The sequence below is a fragment of the Mustela nigripes genome, chromosome 6 (assembly GCF_022355385.1).
Source record: "Mustela nigripes isolate SB6536 chromosome 6, MUSNIG.SB6536, whole genome shotgun sequence".
Lineage (NCBI taxonomy): Eukaryota > Metazoa > Chordata > Mammalia > Carnivora > Mustelidae > Mustela > Mustela nigripes.
In genome coordinates this window covers 128,535,731-128,550,970 of record NC_081562.1, presented here as the reverse complement: position 1 = coordinate 128,550,970, position 15,240 = coordinate 128,535,731, and the positions used below count along the sequence as shown (strand labels likewise).

Below are 15,240 nucleotides of genomic sequence, written 5' to 3'. Positions count from 1 at the left end.
TTTGAAGTTCTGGAAATCTTAAAGAAAAGACAGAGTGCCGAAGAAAGTCACCAAAGAAAATTAAATTATTCTGTAAGGGAATGTAAAGACTTGTCATTTATCGGGGATTAACACTTTCATCCCTGATTACATCTTGTCTCAGCAAGTAAATAAGGCATACTTATTTCCAGGAAAGAAAATACATGGATATGTAAATGAATAGGCACGTGGTCTGATGTCTAAACACAGGGCTCACCTACACGACTTTGAAAAACATAGTTGTCACAAAGCGATTTTTACAAAGTATCTCTGTAGACATTATTCCTGTCATTCTTTGTTCAGTTGCATGTCAGTGACAAATAATCTAGCAATAAATTTCAATACATCGCCTAAACTCTCTAGTGGTAGCTGCTGTTCATGGATATCTTAAGTCCAAGCATAGCCAACTCCAGCTGGGATCACCACAGGGATCCTCACAGAAAGAAGTCTATCCCCTCTGGTTGAGTCAGCTCTGTTAGCAAGGGTTCCCTGGGTTTGAACCATATTGCTCTGCCAGTCAGAGAGGTTCCCCACCTTCCCAACAAAGCTAGCTGGGCAGCAGGCTCTACCGAAGGGCCATTTACGGAGTACAACGTAGGTGTTGGCGTACACAAAGGCAACTGGGATGATTCCCACTCTCCAAAATGTCATCTGTTCCTGGAAAGCTCTGCTTACTGATGAACACCTAATCTAGAGAGCTGGATCAAGTGTCCTTCCACAAGTAGGTCTTCCCGCCCCGCCTCCTCTGTGCAGTCAGCAAACAGTTTACAAATCCCACCCAATTTCTACTGATAGGCTAAATAGACTTGGTGGGTGTTTGATCTTCATTCCTAGTCATAATGGGACAGGAAGGTTCTTGATGTCGGAGAGCAACACCTTATCAACAGCTCAGATGGGCTGGGGCTTTGAGTTGGGCCGTATCAGTGGACCTTCTCCAAGGAGGGGAGGGTAACTAGAGACTGAATAATCACACTTGGCCAATAAGTCATTAGGTCTATGTAATGAAACCTCAATAAAAACCCTGGACACCAAAGCTCAGTGGAGATTCCTAACTGGTGGACACAGGGAGACACATCCTGATTTCCACAGGGCAAGGGCAAGAGAACACATGCCCAGAACCCTCCCTCACCCTGCCTTACATGTATTCTCATTTGGCTGGTCCAGATTTGTATCCTTTAGCATAAAATAATCATCTTAAGTAGAGCACTTTTCTGATTTCTTTGAGTCATTTCTAGCTAAGTAATTAATTATGGGAACCCCCCAATTTGCAGCCAGTTGGTCAGAAGTGTGGATGTCCCTGGGGACTTCTGAACAAGCAGCTGGCATCTGTCTTGTTGGGGACCACACCCTTAACTTGTGGAGCTGACACTAATTCCGGGTGGCTGGTGGCAGAACTCCACTGCAACATTGCAACACCCATTCTCAATTCCTTAAACACATGCCAGAAATAATGCCTCTAAGAAGTCAAGCTCTTGCAGTTGACCTGACCTCCCCAGCCCCCTCTCTACCCCCAACTCAGGCTGTGAACGTCCATGGTCAGCTCTTTGCAGGAAACTGGCCCCAGTGGGGAGACAAATACAACTATCGTATAAGGCGGCCCTTTCAATAAGTGATACAGCTGAGGTATAAAAACTACAATGAGGGGCACTGGGACACCTGGTCTGATGGAGGGTCCGACTCTTGATTTTGGATCACGTCCTGATTTCAGGGTTGTGAGATCAGGCTCCGTGTGACGCTCTGCATTCAGTGCGAGGTCGGCTTGAGATTCTCTCACCCTCCTCTCCTTCCCTCTCGGTTCCTCCCCCACTCAAATAACAAAGAAACAAAGAAAATCTTTAAAAAAAAAAAGAAAAAAAAAAGAAAATACAATGAACACACAAAGAGAGTCCAGTGACTGACGGAGAGATTTAGGATGGCTTCACAAAGGCTGTCACAGTTGCGTACGTACCTTAAAGATGAAACTAACTTTAAAAGAGGGGAGGGCAGAAAGGCATAAAAACAGCGTGAGTAAAGGGTTAGATCATGGGTCAAGTTTTATAATAATGAAAATTCTATCTTTTATTAACTCCTTACTGTGTGTCTGAAATTGTGCTCAACTTATTATTTTGATATTCCAATGACGCCTCAATCCTAGTCCATTATTATACCCATTTTACAGATGAGGACACTGAGACTTCGTGAAGACACTTGATGAAGGCACCAGGCAAGCAGCCCAGGGTGACTGGAGGGGAGGAGGGGAGACAGAAGGGAGCAGAGGAAGGTAGGTGGTGAAAAGCCCCCAGGTGTCTGTCAGAAAATGTTTTCCGCAGGCGGGGAAACCATCAGAGGTGTTTGTGCAAGGGAGTGAAGTCGCCAGAGCCATGGCTTCAGAAGATAAGTAACGGTGGCAGGAAAAGCCTTCAGAAAGAGAAAGACTGGAGCAGGGAGACCAGTTAGGGCACACTGTTCAGATCACTGACCAAATAAGATAAGAGAGCCCGAGCGCAGGCAAGGATAAGGGCAGGGAGGTGTGGAAGGCTACAGAGATGCTTAATGCTGCAGCAAAAAGCTGGATGGTGGGAAGAGGAGAGGATGGTACAGACATCCAAACGCATCATCAGAAATGTGTCTGTGCATCTGACGTGTCTTCCTGTGCTGATGCATGAGCTCCATGGACTGCTCTTTTTTTTTTTTTTTTTTAAAGATTTTATTTATTTATTTGTCAGAGACAGAGGGAGAGAGAGCAAGTGAGCACAGGCGACAGAGAGGCAGGCAGAGGCAGAGGGAGAAGCAGGCTCCTTGCCAAGCAAGGATCCTGATGCGGGACTCGATCCCAGGACCCTGGGATCATGACCTGAGCCGAAGGCAGCTGCTTAACCAACTGAGCCACCCAGGCGTCCCATTCATGGACTGCTCTTGATCCTTCTGCACACGCCTGAGTTGCTGGAGCTCATGTTCTTGATCAGTTAATGGATAATGAAGTCCTACTTGGAGCCCAGACTCAATACTGACGGGCAAGCATCTGAGTCCACATCCCAGATCTCGGGCCCCCGGCTCTCCCCGTGCTCTCTGGGGCTGACTTGCACCTGCCTTGGATGGATAATGAGCATCCGGGGGTCAAATCAAAGATTTTTGTCTAAATGGCTTTTTAGACTGCGGAGCTGAAGGAAAGGTATAGCGGACCATCCGTCTACCTATCGATCTGATGCTATTCAGAAATACGCACATCGAGCTAGTTTTCTTCTAGCTCCCCACTCAACAGGAATGAGTCAACAGAGTGCAGAAAAGTAAACAGAAGTTGGACACAAAGTCACTCCCTCAAGGACGCCACAAAGAAAAAGGCACAGATGACTACAGAAAAAATTAATAATGGGTTTCCAGGGCTGGAATAAACAATCCTTGCTGTTCCAACCTGGTCCTTCTCACAACTTCCCATTTTCTGGTTCTGCCTGTGCCCCCACATCTCAGTTGGACAAGAAAGGCTGCAGAATGTTTTCTTCACTAGCAGAACTTCCGAATCAATAACAATGCTTCCACTAAGCCTGCAAAATGTTCTGGGCACTTAGCTCATAAATATTACTCTAGATCCCACTTCTCACACTGCTAAAAGCCTAGGGCTTCCTCATAACACTAACGACAGGGGAACGGAAACAGAAAGGAAAAGAAACTCAGCTTTCCGTTCCTCTAGAGGGGGAGCCTGGAGGGGCCTCGGGCTCTGGAGAAGGAGGGTGTCCTCGGAGGGTATATCTGCTTCTCTCTCACTCCTGACATCCGCAAGAACCACTCTGCCTCTGTAAAGCCCTCCTCTGAAAACGTTTAAAGAAGACATACCGAAACGCACCCTTACACAGGCCCCTGACACATAATCAATATCCCTCGAAGCACACACATCTGTATCTTGCGTTAACCTTGCATTTCACTGTGATTTAGGACATACTCGCTGTGCTTCATCTCCAAATCTTTTCTTATCTGACATCATTCCATAATAAATACATCATCATAAAGAGACTACACATTGAAGGCATCTTTCACAAACACTTTTTTTTAAGATTTATTTACTTCAGAGAGAGGGAGAGTGGGAAGGGGGAAGAGATAGGGCAGAAGGAGAGGGAGAGAAAATCTTCAGCAGACTCTCTCAGAGCCCAACCCAGGGCTCCATCTCATGGCCCTGAGATCATGACCTGAGCCAAAACCAAGAGGTGGACACTTAACCGACTGTGCCGCCCAGGTGCCCCTTTCCCAAAGACTTTTAAATGTGACAGAACTGACACTAGATACGGTCTTCTAGAATGATTTCAAAAGATACTAAAATTCATGAGATACCATCAATGGTTCAAAAAGGTCACTGAGAATCCAGCTTGCATATACACTGGAAACTTTTTGGTTTGGTTCAAAGAAAATGTCTCTATCCCTCACTTTCAATGATCCAATTTTAACCAAAAAGAAAAAAAAAAAAACCTATCATCCTCCCACGTCAAGTCTATGTCATGGAGCAAGAGGTTGAATTTTTTTCTATGTAGTATGTAACTAAAAAGTCAGGCAAGACATATTATAATTGACGCTAACTAGAACTCCCACAAACCACAATATCCCTCCAGAGAAACTTTTACTTTTTAACAACATGACACTTATCCCTCTCTTTAAGGGGGAAATATGAGACAATTTTCAATTTATTATAATTAAGGGAGGGGGCTAACATTTGCATACCTAGTCGTGTCATTTGATGTGCAAAGGCTTACAAAGAGTTCCCCCATTTAATTTCCACAGAGCTCCTCTTAGGTAGAAATTACCTTATTTCACAGATTCTAATTACACCCAGAAGAAAATAAATGAGCATCAGTAAGGAAGCTTCTAGAACGATATCAAGTTTTGAAACCGAGGCTGCAAGCAGCGAAGGGAAATCCTACCATGTTCCTTATGGTTTAGCAATGGCGAGCCTCCGTGGGGAGACTTCCGCCCTTGGTATTCAGACTCTGTGGAACCTGACCACCACACCCACCATTCAGGTCCCTCCAAGCCTCCTCTCCCCAGCCAGCTTCTCACATTGTCCAACCTCTGTCTGCCTGCCCACGAGACGGTAGGCTGAGCCGCACCCTGACGTGGCAGTGGGGGACAGGGGGAGAGGAGGCAGAACTACACTGATGCAGCACGACCTTCACATTCACTGATGCAGCTAATCTTCATCGAGTACTAAGTGCCGGGCTCTGGGGATGCAGAGTGAGCAAGACAGATGCCCTCAGAGCCACCCCAAGCTAGCAGAGGGTACAGACAGAGAAATGCGCACACGGTGCCTTCATGGGGCGGTGATGGCTCTGACGGCAGAGCCGACTCCCAAAGGCTGATGGGTGTGGGACAGGATGGGGCTGGCTCTGAGAGTGGGAAAGCAAGGGCTCTCTGAATTCATGAATTCAGTGCACACAGCATGGTCCTTACCGGCAACTTTCAGAGCTCTCTGATGTGTGGGGCATTAAGAATACAGAACTAAACTAGTATTTCTCGGACTTTTTTAACCGCCACTCCCAGTAAAAATATGTTTATATCAGGATTCAGTACACGTTGTACACAAACAACTGCAGGAAAAAAATGTTTGCCAAACAATACTCATTTCACTACTCAGATACACTCTGATAGCCCTCTCTTCCCTTTGCTCTCTTTCTTGCTTTTTCTATCAGTTTTGGATACGACCCTCTAAAGGGTGGCAACCCACAGTCTGAAAAACATGGGTAAAAACCTTTAAGAGGCACAGCTATTATTTCTCTGATATACTTTCTCTTCTCCCTCTACTCTCTTTTTCTTCTTTCATCCCTCAAAAAAGTACCACTGAGGAAACAAAAGCACTACCGTTTATTGGAGGTGTGCTACACGCCAGAAACTGCTGGAACCTTGACGTGCACTGTCTCCTTAGTCCCACACAGCCCTGTAAGTGTAAGCATTACCATTCCCACTGTACAGATAAAGAAACTGAGGCTTCGAGATCAAGGGGACTGCTCAGCAGAACATGATGAACCAGGATTCAAATTTAGTTGTGTCTTGCTTCAAAACTCCAATTACACCACAGTGCCTTTCGTGAAAAGTTCTTAAGTAATTAAAGCAAACTTAATAGCAAGAATTTCCTAAGTCCCCCTGAGATAACTCAAGCTCTTGGAGGGTTATAGAACTGGGTTTGAGAAGTCTAAATGGAGATAAGGGAAATACACGGGTGGAAAACTCTCTGGTTAAAATTCAATTTCCTTCCGTGTCCTCAGAGCACGCTTTAGTAAAGGCACTGACAAGGACTGAGCAGCAGAGGAACGGTGGCTGAGAGCTAGTGGCCTAGATCATCGCCCTCCAGACAGGCTGGCTGAACGGCACTGACCATTCTGGGCGGCTCCGAATGAGCGGCACTGGCTCAGCATCTCCCAGGCTGAGGAGAGGCCATAAATATTCACAAGACGAATGCTAACACAGGCAGAGTGAAAGTAAACACCACGCACAGCTCCCACTGTTTTATTTTTAACATCTCCCAAAATGATGTTAAGTGAAACTATTTGCTGAGAGGGAATCTTATTTGGAAAGATAGTTAAACATATTGAGCACAGATATTTCTGTTCTTTCAGCCCCGTATTCAAAGATACACTTGACACAGATACCAGGTATATCCAACGTGGGCAGATCAGAACAAATTCTCGGCCCCCAAAAAAATTTCCACCAAAGTGATGACTTGGGGAAATTATTGACAAGGTCCTACTTAAAACTACTGCATCATTACCGGGGGCCTCCCCTGACCTAAAATAACTAGATTTTGGTGCCAGTACGTGAAGTGGCCATTGACATTGTTATTTAGAAGTTATAATAGTTCTCAGAAAATCTGAAGAAATGAGGTATTTTTTAACAAACACATAACAAGTGCAATTTTTACTTGCACACATGGTAAGTTAAATAATTTATTTGTAGAATGGCCTTGGAGTTTATATTCTTTGGGTAGCTTGTTGGGTAGTTTAATCTGGTATATAAATTCACATACAAATATGAGAGTTTTTTTTATCTAATTATGTGTTGTTATTTTCTCAGCATCTCTTAGCAATAACAATGCTGCCTAGTCCTCTTTTCTTTGCAAATTCCATGATGAAAAAAAGTCCTGAATGTGCTAAAGAATCCACCGCCTGCTTATGAAACATAAAGGCTATGAAAACATGGCATGTATTCAAGTAGACCAGTTTGTTTTTAAATATTTTAATAGTGTACACGACTGCATTAGGAGCTTAATGTGTATTATGCCGATCTTACATCTAGTGTGTAATACACTTTGATCATTCTATCAAAAGATCAAAATTTAAATATTATGTAAATTATATTTTATATGTGTTCTCCTCTGCATGAAATCAAACAGAAAACCTGTTTCTTCTCTAAACACATGAGAATATAAACAAGCAACATATTTAAAGTGAAGAAAATACTCGCTACTTCATCCCATTAAAAAAATGCCCCCAGGTATCAATTAAAATAAAAAGCGTTTACATAGTTTTAAAATAAACTTAAATGTCTGTTTATCCTTCCAAACTATTAAGCATATTCTTGATGTTTATTTTAAAGGTTTTTTTTTTCCATAAGAAATGCCATGTAAATCCATTTCATGAAAATTCCAACAGATTATGCAAATCAACACAAATGAAATTGAAGGGGGGGCACCTGGGTGGCTCAGTGGGTTAAAGCCTCTGCCTTCGCCTCAGGTCATGATCCCGGATCCTGGGATAGAGCCCCACACCGGGCTTTCTGCTCCATAGGGAGTCTGCTTCCTCATCTGTCTCTGCCTGCCTCTCTACCTACTTGTGATCTCTGTCTGTTGAATAAATAAAATCTTAAAAAAAGAAATTATAAAAAAAAAAAAGAAATGAAAGTGAAGAATACTGAATCTTCAATACTCAAAAAAAGTTGTCATTTTCACAACTAAAGTATGAAACTTAATTAGAGCAGCTATAAAAGCAGCTATAAAAGACATTCTTAGGACAATTGGGGGAAATGTGAAAATAGGATTTTAGATATTATGATATTTTGGTTAATATTCCTAGGTGTGACAATAGCTCTATGACTCTTTAAGAAAACATCCTTACTCTTAGTGTGTGGATGATGTAGTTTTCAGGAAAGAAACAACAACATAGGAAACTAACTTGATGTATGAAATTGACAAATGGTCTGACAATGATATATTTGGACATATAACTGAATAGAAATATGAAACAAATGTGGCAAAATGTTAATAATGTTGGAATTTCAGTGGAAGATAAACAGATGTTTGTTGTACTATTCTTTCAACCACTTTGTGTATATGAAAATTTTCACAATAACAAATTGAGGGGAGGAAGAATCATCATTTTCATTTAAACATGGGCATATATTGACTCTTGAGCCAAAGGGTACAGATAAAATATTGCTCTACATGGAAACAGAATGTTTCATTTTCCAGTAACAGTATGCCTCAGAGAATCAATTTTCCACCATTGACCCAGAGAAATTATGGCAACCCTTCTGGCCAAGACCACAGGGAACAACAGCTGACTGACATACACCACCTGAATTAGAGCAGAGGCATGAGAATCCCCAGAGGGTAATTCACGCTGCCCAGCGAGTTTACATGGCAACCTGTGCCATTGGAAAAATAAGGGTTGAACATAGGGACCTTCCAGTCTGGAACCTTCACAGCAAACAGAACCTGCAACTTTGCCAGGCTCTGTTTCTGGAGACAGAATATCAAGCTGTGACATGAACTTAAAGCTAAATTAAACAAATTGACACCATCAATTCGAATCATTCACCCACTAAAGCTAGATTTCTGTCTTCCCCTGTCGCTCTGCTCAATAAAGTGCACCACCAGGTTTCATATTAAGCAAGAAATCTGAGAGGCTATCTCCCAAATTCCACTTAAACCTAATACCAAAGTATGTGAATTACATAAGAAAGTTGAGAGAGAAAAACCTGTAAGCATTTGATTTAGACATACCCAAAGTATTTAAAACGAGACTCAGTCCTATGAAACAACACAGCAGGATGTTCCCCACCTACAATTACAGGCATTTTGTTTTGGGGTCCAAATCCCACCAGTTCTGGGCTCTGGTCCACTATTAGGTCAGAGTGCAAACCAGCCATCCATGACTTGCTGCAGAATCTGATAATCTTTTTTAATTGGACTGAACTAAAACCAAGAATTAAGCATTGAATTGTCAAGTTGCCCTATGAAACCAAACACTCTCTCCTCCCGTTGTATCTCTTTTATTTTCCTGGCCTTTTATTTTTATCATTTCTTTTCTCCATAAGTCAATTCTTTATCTTTAGGTACATGTATGTGTGTGTATATGTGTGTATGTATACACGCACATAATTAGATATGTATATATGTTCCGTCGTGTCATATTAAATGTAATTGTTCTCTCTTCAATTTCTTTTTTTCCTGTCCTTCCTCTTTTCCCCCAATTCCTCCAGGCCTCCCAGGCCACCCAAAGGCATTGTTATCACCAGGTTAAACTCCAGGCTGTGGAGCTATAAAGAATCTTGACGTGGCCCATAAAGCCTGATCGAATCAGGCCACGGGCTGGAGGAGTTAGGGGGAAATGGCTCACTTTCCTTTAAACTAAAGAATAATTATCTCGTTTATAAGTTGTAGGAGACCCTTCCCATCTAGGTACTGCTGACTGCCTTTGATGTTTAACCAGACCTTCATACCTCTCTTTAAGAGAATCAGGAGACCATGACACTGAAAGCTCATTCGGGCTTCTTGTTATCCCAATGAAAGGCATGGCAGAGGAGGGTTGAAAACATTGATGAGTTTGGGCAACATCTGTGAACTTGACTTATCCCAAAAAGTCCTGAATTCTCTTCAGTGCCCTCATTTTCTGATTTCTAGCCTATCCATAAGCACTAGGCTAGAACCAACAGAAACACAAAGAGATTTAAAAAAAAAAAAAAAAAAAAAGTTCTTCCCCAGAGAGGTACGAGCACACATATGTTTATCGAAAGTTTACTATCTGTGAAAACACAGTCCCATGACTGAAGTGTCAATAACCATGAACCCTCCATGTCTAGAAGACCAGAACCAACCTACTTCAAAAACTCTAGAGGAAATGAATCTCTTGCAAGATTCCAGCCAAAAAGCTAGGGATCTTCTGCCACATCCAGGCCTGAGAGGAACAGAGAAGAAGGCACCTCAATCATCAGGGCCAAGAGTTCACAACTGAAAACACTCGGGCCTGAGAGGATGCTCAAGAAGTAGAGAGACACATGCCCTAGGGCAACAAGGGAGACATTTGGAACCAAAGGCCAATGTTTACCCATCTCCAGATTAGAGATATGATCTGAGCCCCTTCCTGAGTCTGTAAAGATTAAATGCGTCAGTATGCATAAAGTGCTGAGAGCAGGGCCTCGCACATGGTAAGCACTGTGGAGATGCTAGCTAATTCCTAGGAGTATAGGCTAAAAACATGCCTACAGAAAAGCCTGCCCCAAAATAAGGTTACTTTCTTTAATCCCCACCAACAGACCTACTACTAACCGCCAGAAATACCTATGTCTCGATTCTTCAGTTCCCTGTGCAAGCCCTAGGATGTCTGGAGTGGTCTCGGCTGAGATGAGGCGAGACTCCTCTCCCTAGCAACTGGGTTCAGATATAAAATTGCAACATGGCAACATCATATGATTAAAATGGAAAGCTGACATGCACTTCAGAGCCCACACTTTCTCAGGGTGTAGTTCTGCAGCTTCTAACAAATGTTCCCAACTCTGCAACACCTCAAAAACAGACTCTGTTGAAGACACACACGAATTACCCTCCACATTAAGAAAGACATCCATCCAGCCGTGACCCTCCAACAGAGTACCTGGCCCCAGAGTGTGCGGCATAAACAAATCATTGGCCACTGCCCTGCCTGCCCCACACCCTGAGTTCAGGTCTGCAGAATAAGGCAGATCCACTCGCCTTCCTTCTCTGATGCTGACCCACACCTGGCACGCTATGTTGACAATACTTACGCATTACAATAGGGCTTCTTTTCATAGCCTTTGTAGTTGTTCATGTTGAGAGCCATCTTACAGACCTCACAATGGAAACATCCTTTATGCCAGTACTGAAAAAAAAAAAAAAAATGTAAAAGTTCAGTACAATGCCAGGCTTTCCAGGATGGGTACAGAGGGGATATTTTTAGTGCATTGCCGCCCCACCCTTATTTGAAAATACTACAACAAAATGATTGTAGGTAACAGGAGATGTGTTTGCCTACTTTCACTTAAGTAAATGAGGCAGGGCGCTATTAGAATTGAGTTTTAAATGAATCCCCTCCACAAGTACAGACTCTGAGGGAAGAACCGCCAAGGCTCTCCCCATAGCGCAGTTGTATGGGCAGCCAGAATGGAATCCTAACCGGGCTGATGGAGAAATGGAACCTGTGCAGTGGCTTCAAAAGGAAGACGAATCCTGTTCCAAGTGCCTGAACATGGTGTTTGTAGCATCTCAACAAATGTGGGTCCACCGGAAGTCAGGCCACCCGAAGGAGCAGGAGGGGGGCCGTGTAAGTACCCCTAGGCGCCCCCATCCCTGTCCAGCTTCTACTAAATTGTGGGGAGCGGGGACTCAGTCCGGTCTGACTGATGAGGTGACGGGGTGCCCTCGTGAGGCGCTTCCATCACCACACGCTCATCTCCCAGGGACGGCCTCCGGCTGGTTTCAATGATCGGTCACTCCGGAGAGCGCAGGGGTCGTCCTCTCAGGCTGTTCTACTCCATCTACGCCCGCGAAGGGCAGGGAGCAGGGCTGCGGGGGCCGGCCCGAGGCCACTTCCTCCGGAATTCCCCAGCTGGGTGGATGAAACCCCGTGGGTCCTGCCCGCCGCGCCGAGCCAGGTCTCCGGCGGGGATTATTCTTAGCAATGCCGCAGCGGCTGCCCCACGACAGGTTAATTATTATTTGCCTCGCCGCCTCGCCGCCGACACGGGAGGCGCTGGGGCGGCGGTGAGGTGGGTGCGGGCGGATCCTTGGGGCGGGGATGCGGGGCGGTGAGGGGCAGGAGTGGAGGTGGGAAGGGGTCCAGCCTGGGCTCCCGGGATCCCGGGGCCGCGCTCCGCCGCGCGCCCTGCGCGGCGCAGCCCCGCACCCTCGCCGCCCGCACCCCGACGAAAACCCTTGCCGGCTCCAACATCACCAGCGCCAAGCGTGCTGTCTTGATACTCCTGCGGGTGTTTTCCTTTGCATGCCCTCACCCTGGACCAAGACCCTAACAATCAGAGACCCACTCCTCTCCCTCCATCCCAGATGCCAAAACTTCTCGGAGCAGGTGCAGCCCGGCGCCCCGCAGGTCCGGGCTGGCCCGGCGCCCCCTGGCTCACCTTATCCAGGCAGTTGACTTTCTCCGTGGGATACACGACTTTTCCGCAGCGGGCGCATTGGGGGTTCATTGTCGCGGTTCCCAGGGGCGGCGGCTGTGCGACAGCGGCTGGGGGCTCCGAGGAGCCGCTGTGACATCCCCCGGAGAGCCCCGCACCGCCTCTGGGCAGGCGGGAGGGCTGCGGGCGGCCGGGCGCCGGGGTCGGGAGTCGGCGCCGGACCCCTGGCGAGCCGGCCGCGCGACGCGCGGGAAGGGCGGCGGGGGCGCGGGCGGGTGTGCGGCGGGGCCTGGCGCCGGCGGGGGGCGGGGGGCGGCCGCGCTCGCTGGCCCCGGCTCGGCTCTGGCTTGGGCTCCGCGCCGCTCGCTCTGCGTCGCTCGCACTCCAGGTACCGGTGACTCACACAGACACTGGCTCCCGCCCCTCGCGCTCACTCGCTCCCCCGCCTCGCCGCCGCCGCCGCCGCCGCCGCCGCCGCGCAGGCCAAACCCACCCGCGCGCCCGGACCCAAGAGGCAGGGAACGAGCACGTCGGGCACCGGGGAGGGAGGGCGCAGCGGGGGGAGGGGGCGGCGAGACCCGGAGAGCCCCGCAGACAGCCGCGGGCTGCGACTGTGAGGCCTGAGGGCGAGCCTGGTTCCGCAGCCGCCGCCGGGGGCGGCCAGGTGGGCGGCGGCGGGGGAGGGAAGCGATGTGGGTGGGAGAAACGCGCTGGGGTGCTCAGACCCGCGCACTCCCTGCCCTTCCTCTTCGGTCTGCTGCCCCAGCCGGGTCACCCCCGCGCAGACCCGCGTTCCCGGTACCCAGAGGACGCGGGCTTGAGCCCGCCCTCCGCCTCCAGCCCCCGCACGGCGGGCAGCGGCGCACCAACGCCCCACGCCGAGCCGGGTCCGCGGCCGAGGCTTTCGAAACGGCCGCGCGCAGCCACGCGGGGGGGCCCAGCCGCCGCAACACCGGCAGGGACCCCCCGCGGGGCGCCGCGCGTGGGGTCGCGCCCGCTCGCGGGGGCGTCTTCGGAGAAAAGCGGCCCCCGCGCGCCTGTGTGAGGTCGTCAGACCCTAGAGGAGGACGCGACTTCTCTCACTGGTCCCCAGACGCTGCACTTTTTCTGTCTGTTCTTGGGGAACGGGTGGTCATTTTAGGCCCCTGTCGAGCCTTTCTGGGTTAGTAAACGGTCGTCATTCGTTCCGCTGTGCGTGTGTGTGTGCGTGTGTGCAGTTTATTTTTACAGTCAAACAGCACAGAATCTACGAAAAGTTCTTCACTTGCAGGAAGGGAAGCAATTACTAACCCATGGTCCTCACCAGTAAATCCAGGTAATCAAGCTCAAGGCTGAGGTAGGATAAAACCAAACGGAATAGAATAGAAATCAGTTTTAAGTTTTAAAAAGATCTCAGGTTATTGGACTCGCTTTATAAAAAGGAGCAAAATGGAGCTACGATGCCTGAGTTCAAAGCCCAGGCCTGCCATTTACAAGTCCTGTGACTTTATGCAACCGCTTAGCGTCTCTATGCCTCAGTTTTCTAATCTACGAAATGGGGATAACGTAGCACTACAGAAAGAGCTCCTCCTCTCCTACTGTGAGGATTAAATGAGTCAGCAGTTCTGAAGTGTCGACTAGGATTATCACAGGTTGGGTACAACAAACAAGCAAACACATTCCGTTGCTAGCACACAGATAAAGACTCAGTAATGCCACACAGCAACTACTGTGACAAATATTTCTGTCATTCTTTTAAAGTCATAGCTGCAGCCTTTCATGAAAAAAGAAGAGTATTGATTTCTGAGCCTCTGTGGCCGTCTGCGCTGATGAAATCTCATTCGTGATGATGCTCTGCTGTTTGACTTTTCAAAAGAGATAATTTCTTAAAAGAGATTCACCAGTGCAAGAGCCTTTGAACCCCTCATTGCCCTGCTCACAAATCCCCCTCAAAAGCAAATAAAACAATAATTTGCTGTCAGAGAGGATCCCTTGTCATTTTAAAACACCTCGGAGCTCTTTAAAAATGCCCGAGACCATGGATAAATCTGGAGGATTTTATGCTAAGTGAAATAAGCCAGACAGTGAAAGACAAATACTTCAGGTTATCACTTATATGTGGAATAAGAAAGAGAGAGAGAGAAAGAAAAAAAGAGTAACTTACAGAAACAGATTTTTTTTTTTTTAAAGTGGTTGCCAGGGGCTTGGGAGTGGGGACAATAGAGGGATGTTGGTAAAAGAATAAAAGCTTTGAGCTATAAGATGGATAAGCTCTGAGGCTCTAATATGTAACATGGTGACTACAGTTGAGAACACCATATTTTATAAATGAAATTTGCTAAGAGAGTAGAACTTAATTGTTCTCATCAAAAACAAGGTAAATATGAAAGATGATGTATGTATTAACCCAACGGGGGGGAACCCCCTCACAAGGTATACATATATCAAATCATTACAATGTATGCTTTAAATATCTTACATTTGTATTTGTCAATGATACCTCAATAAAGCTGAGGGGAGAAGAAAGGATATGTATTCTTAAATAGGATATTTATTCTTAAAAAAAAAAGAAAGAAAGAAAGAAAACAAAGGCCAAAGAAGGGCATCTATGATCATCTGAAAGGCATAATCTTTTTAACATTTAGATTTTCATGACTATAAATCATGGAAATAAAATATAAATAATATATATTTATATAAAATATATATTTATAAAAAATTAAAATCCTATTCTCTTTTCCAAATGGTATGCAAAAAATTCTGAGGAAGATTGATGGTGATCATGACATTTATAGCTGATTTATCCGGTCTTCCAACTATGAATTATATAATTTCTTAGCCAACCAGCATCTATCATAATGCAGGACACATAGTAGGTACTGATTAAACGTTTGTTGGAAGAAAGTATGAAAAAAAAAC

The 15,240-nt window shown here is 46.2% G+C and overlaps 1 protein-coding gene across 2 annotated transcripts in view; it reads right to left on the bottom strand.

Annotated features, from left to right (window-relative positions):
- The window catches only part of NEBL (nebulette), a 362,713-nt gene extending 350,132 nt beyond the window's left edge, over window positions 1–12,581 (bottom strand). Inside the window, exons 1-2 of one of the 2 annotated variants that reach the window (XM_059404213.1) lie at window positions 12,346–12,581; window positions 10,996–11,090 (exon numbers count right to left, since the gene is read on the bottom strand). In XM_059404213.1, coding sequence (XP_059260196.1) covers window positions 10,996–11,090; window positions 12,346–12,414 — 164 coding nt within the window. In that variant the 5' untranslated portion in view covers window positions 12,415–12,581. Of the gene's footprint in view, window positions 1–10,995; window positions 11,091–11,406; window positions 11,817–12,345 lie in introns of those variants that run through there. The other variant, XM_059404214.1, reaches the window with a different exon arrangement.
- Between the last annotated feature and the right edge of the window lie 2,659 nt (window positions 12,582–15,240).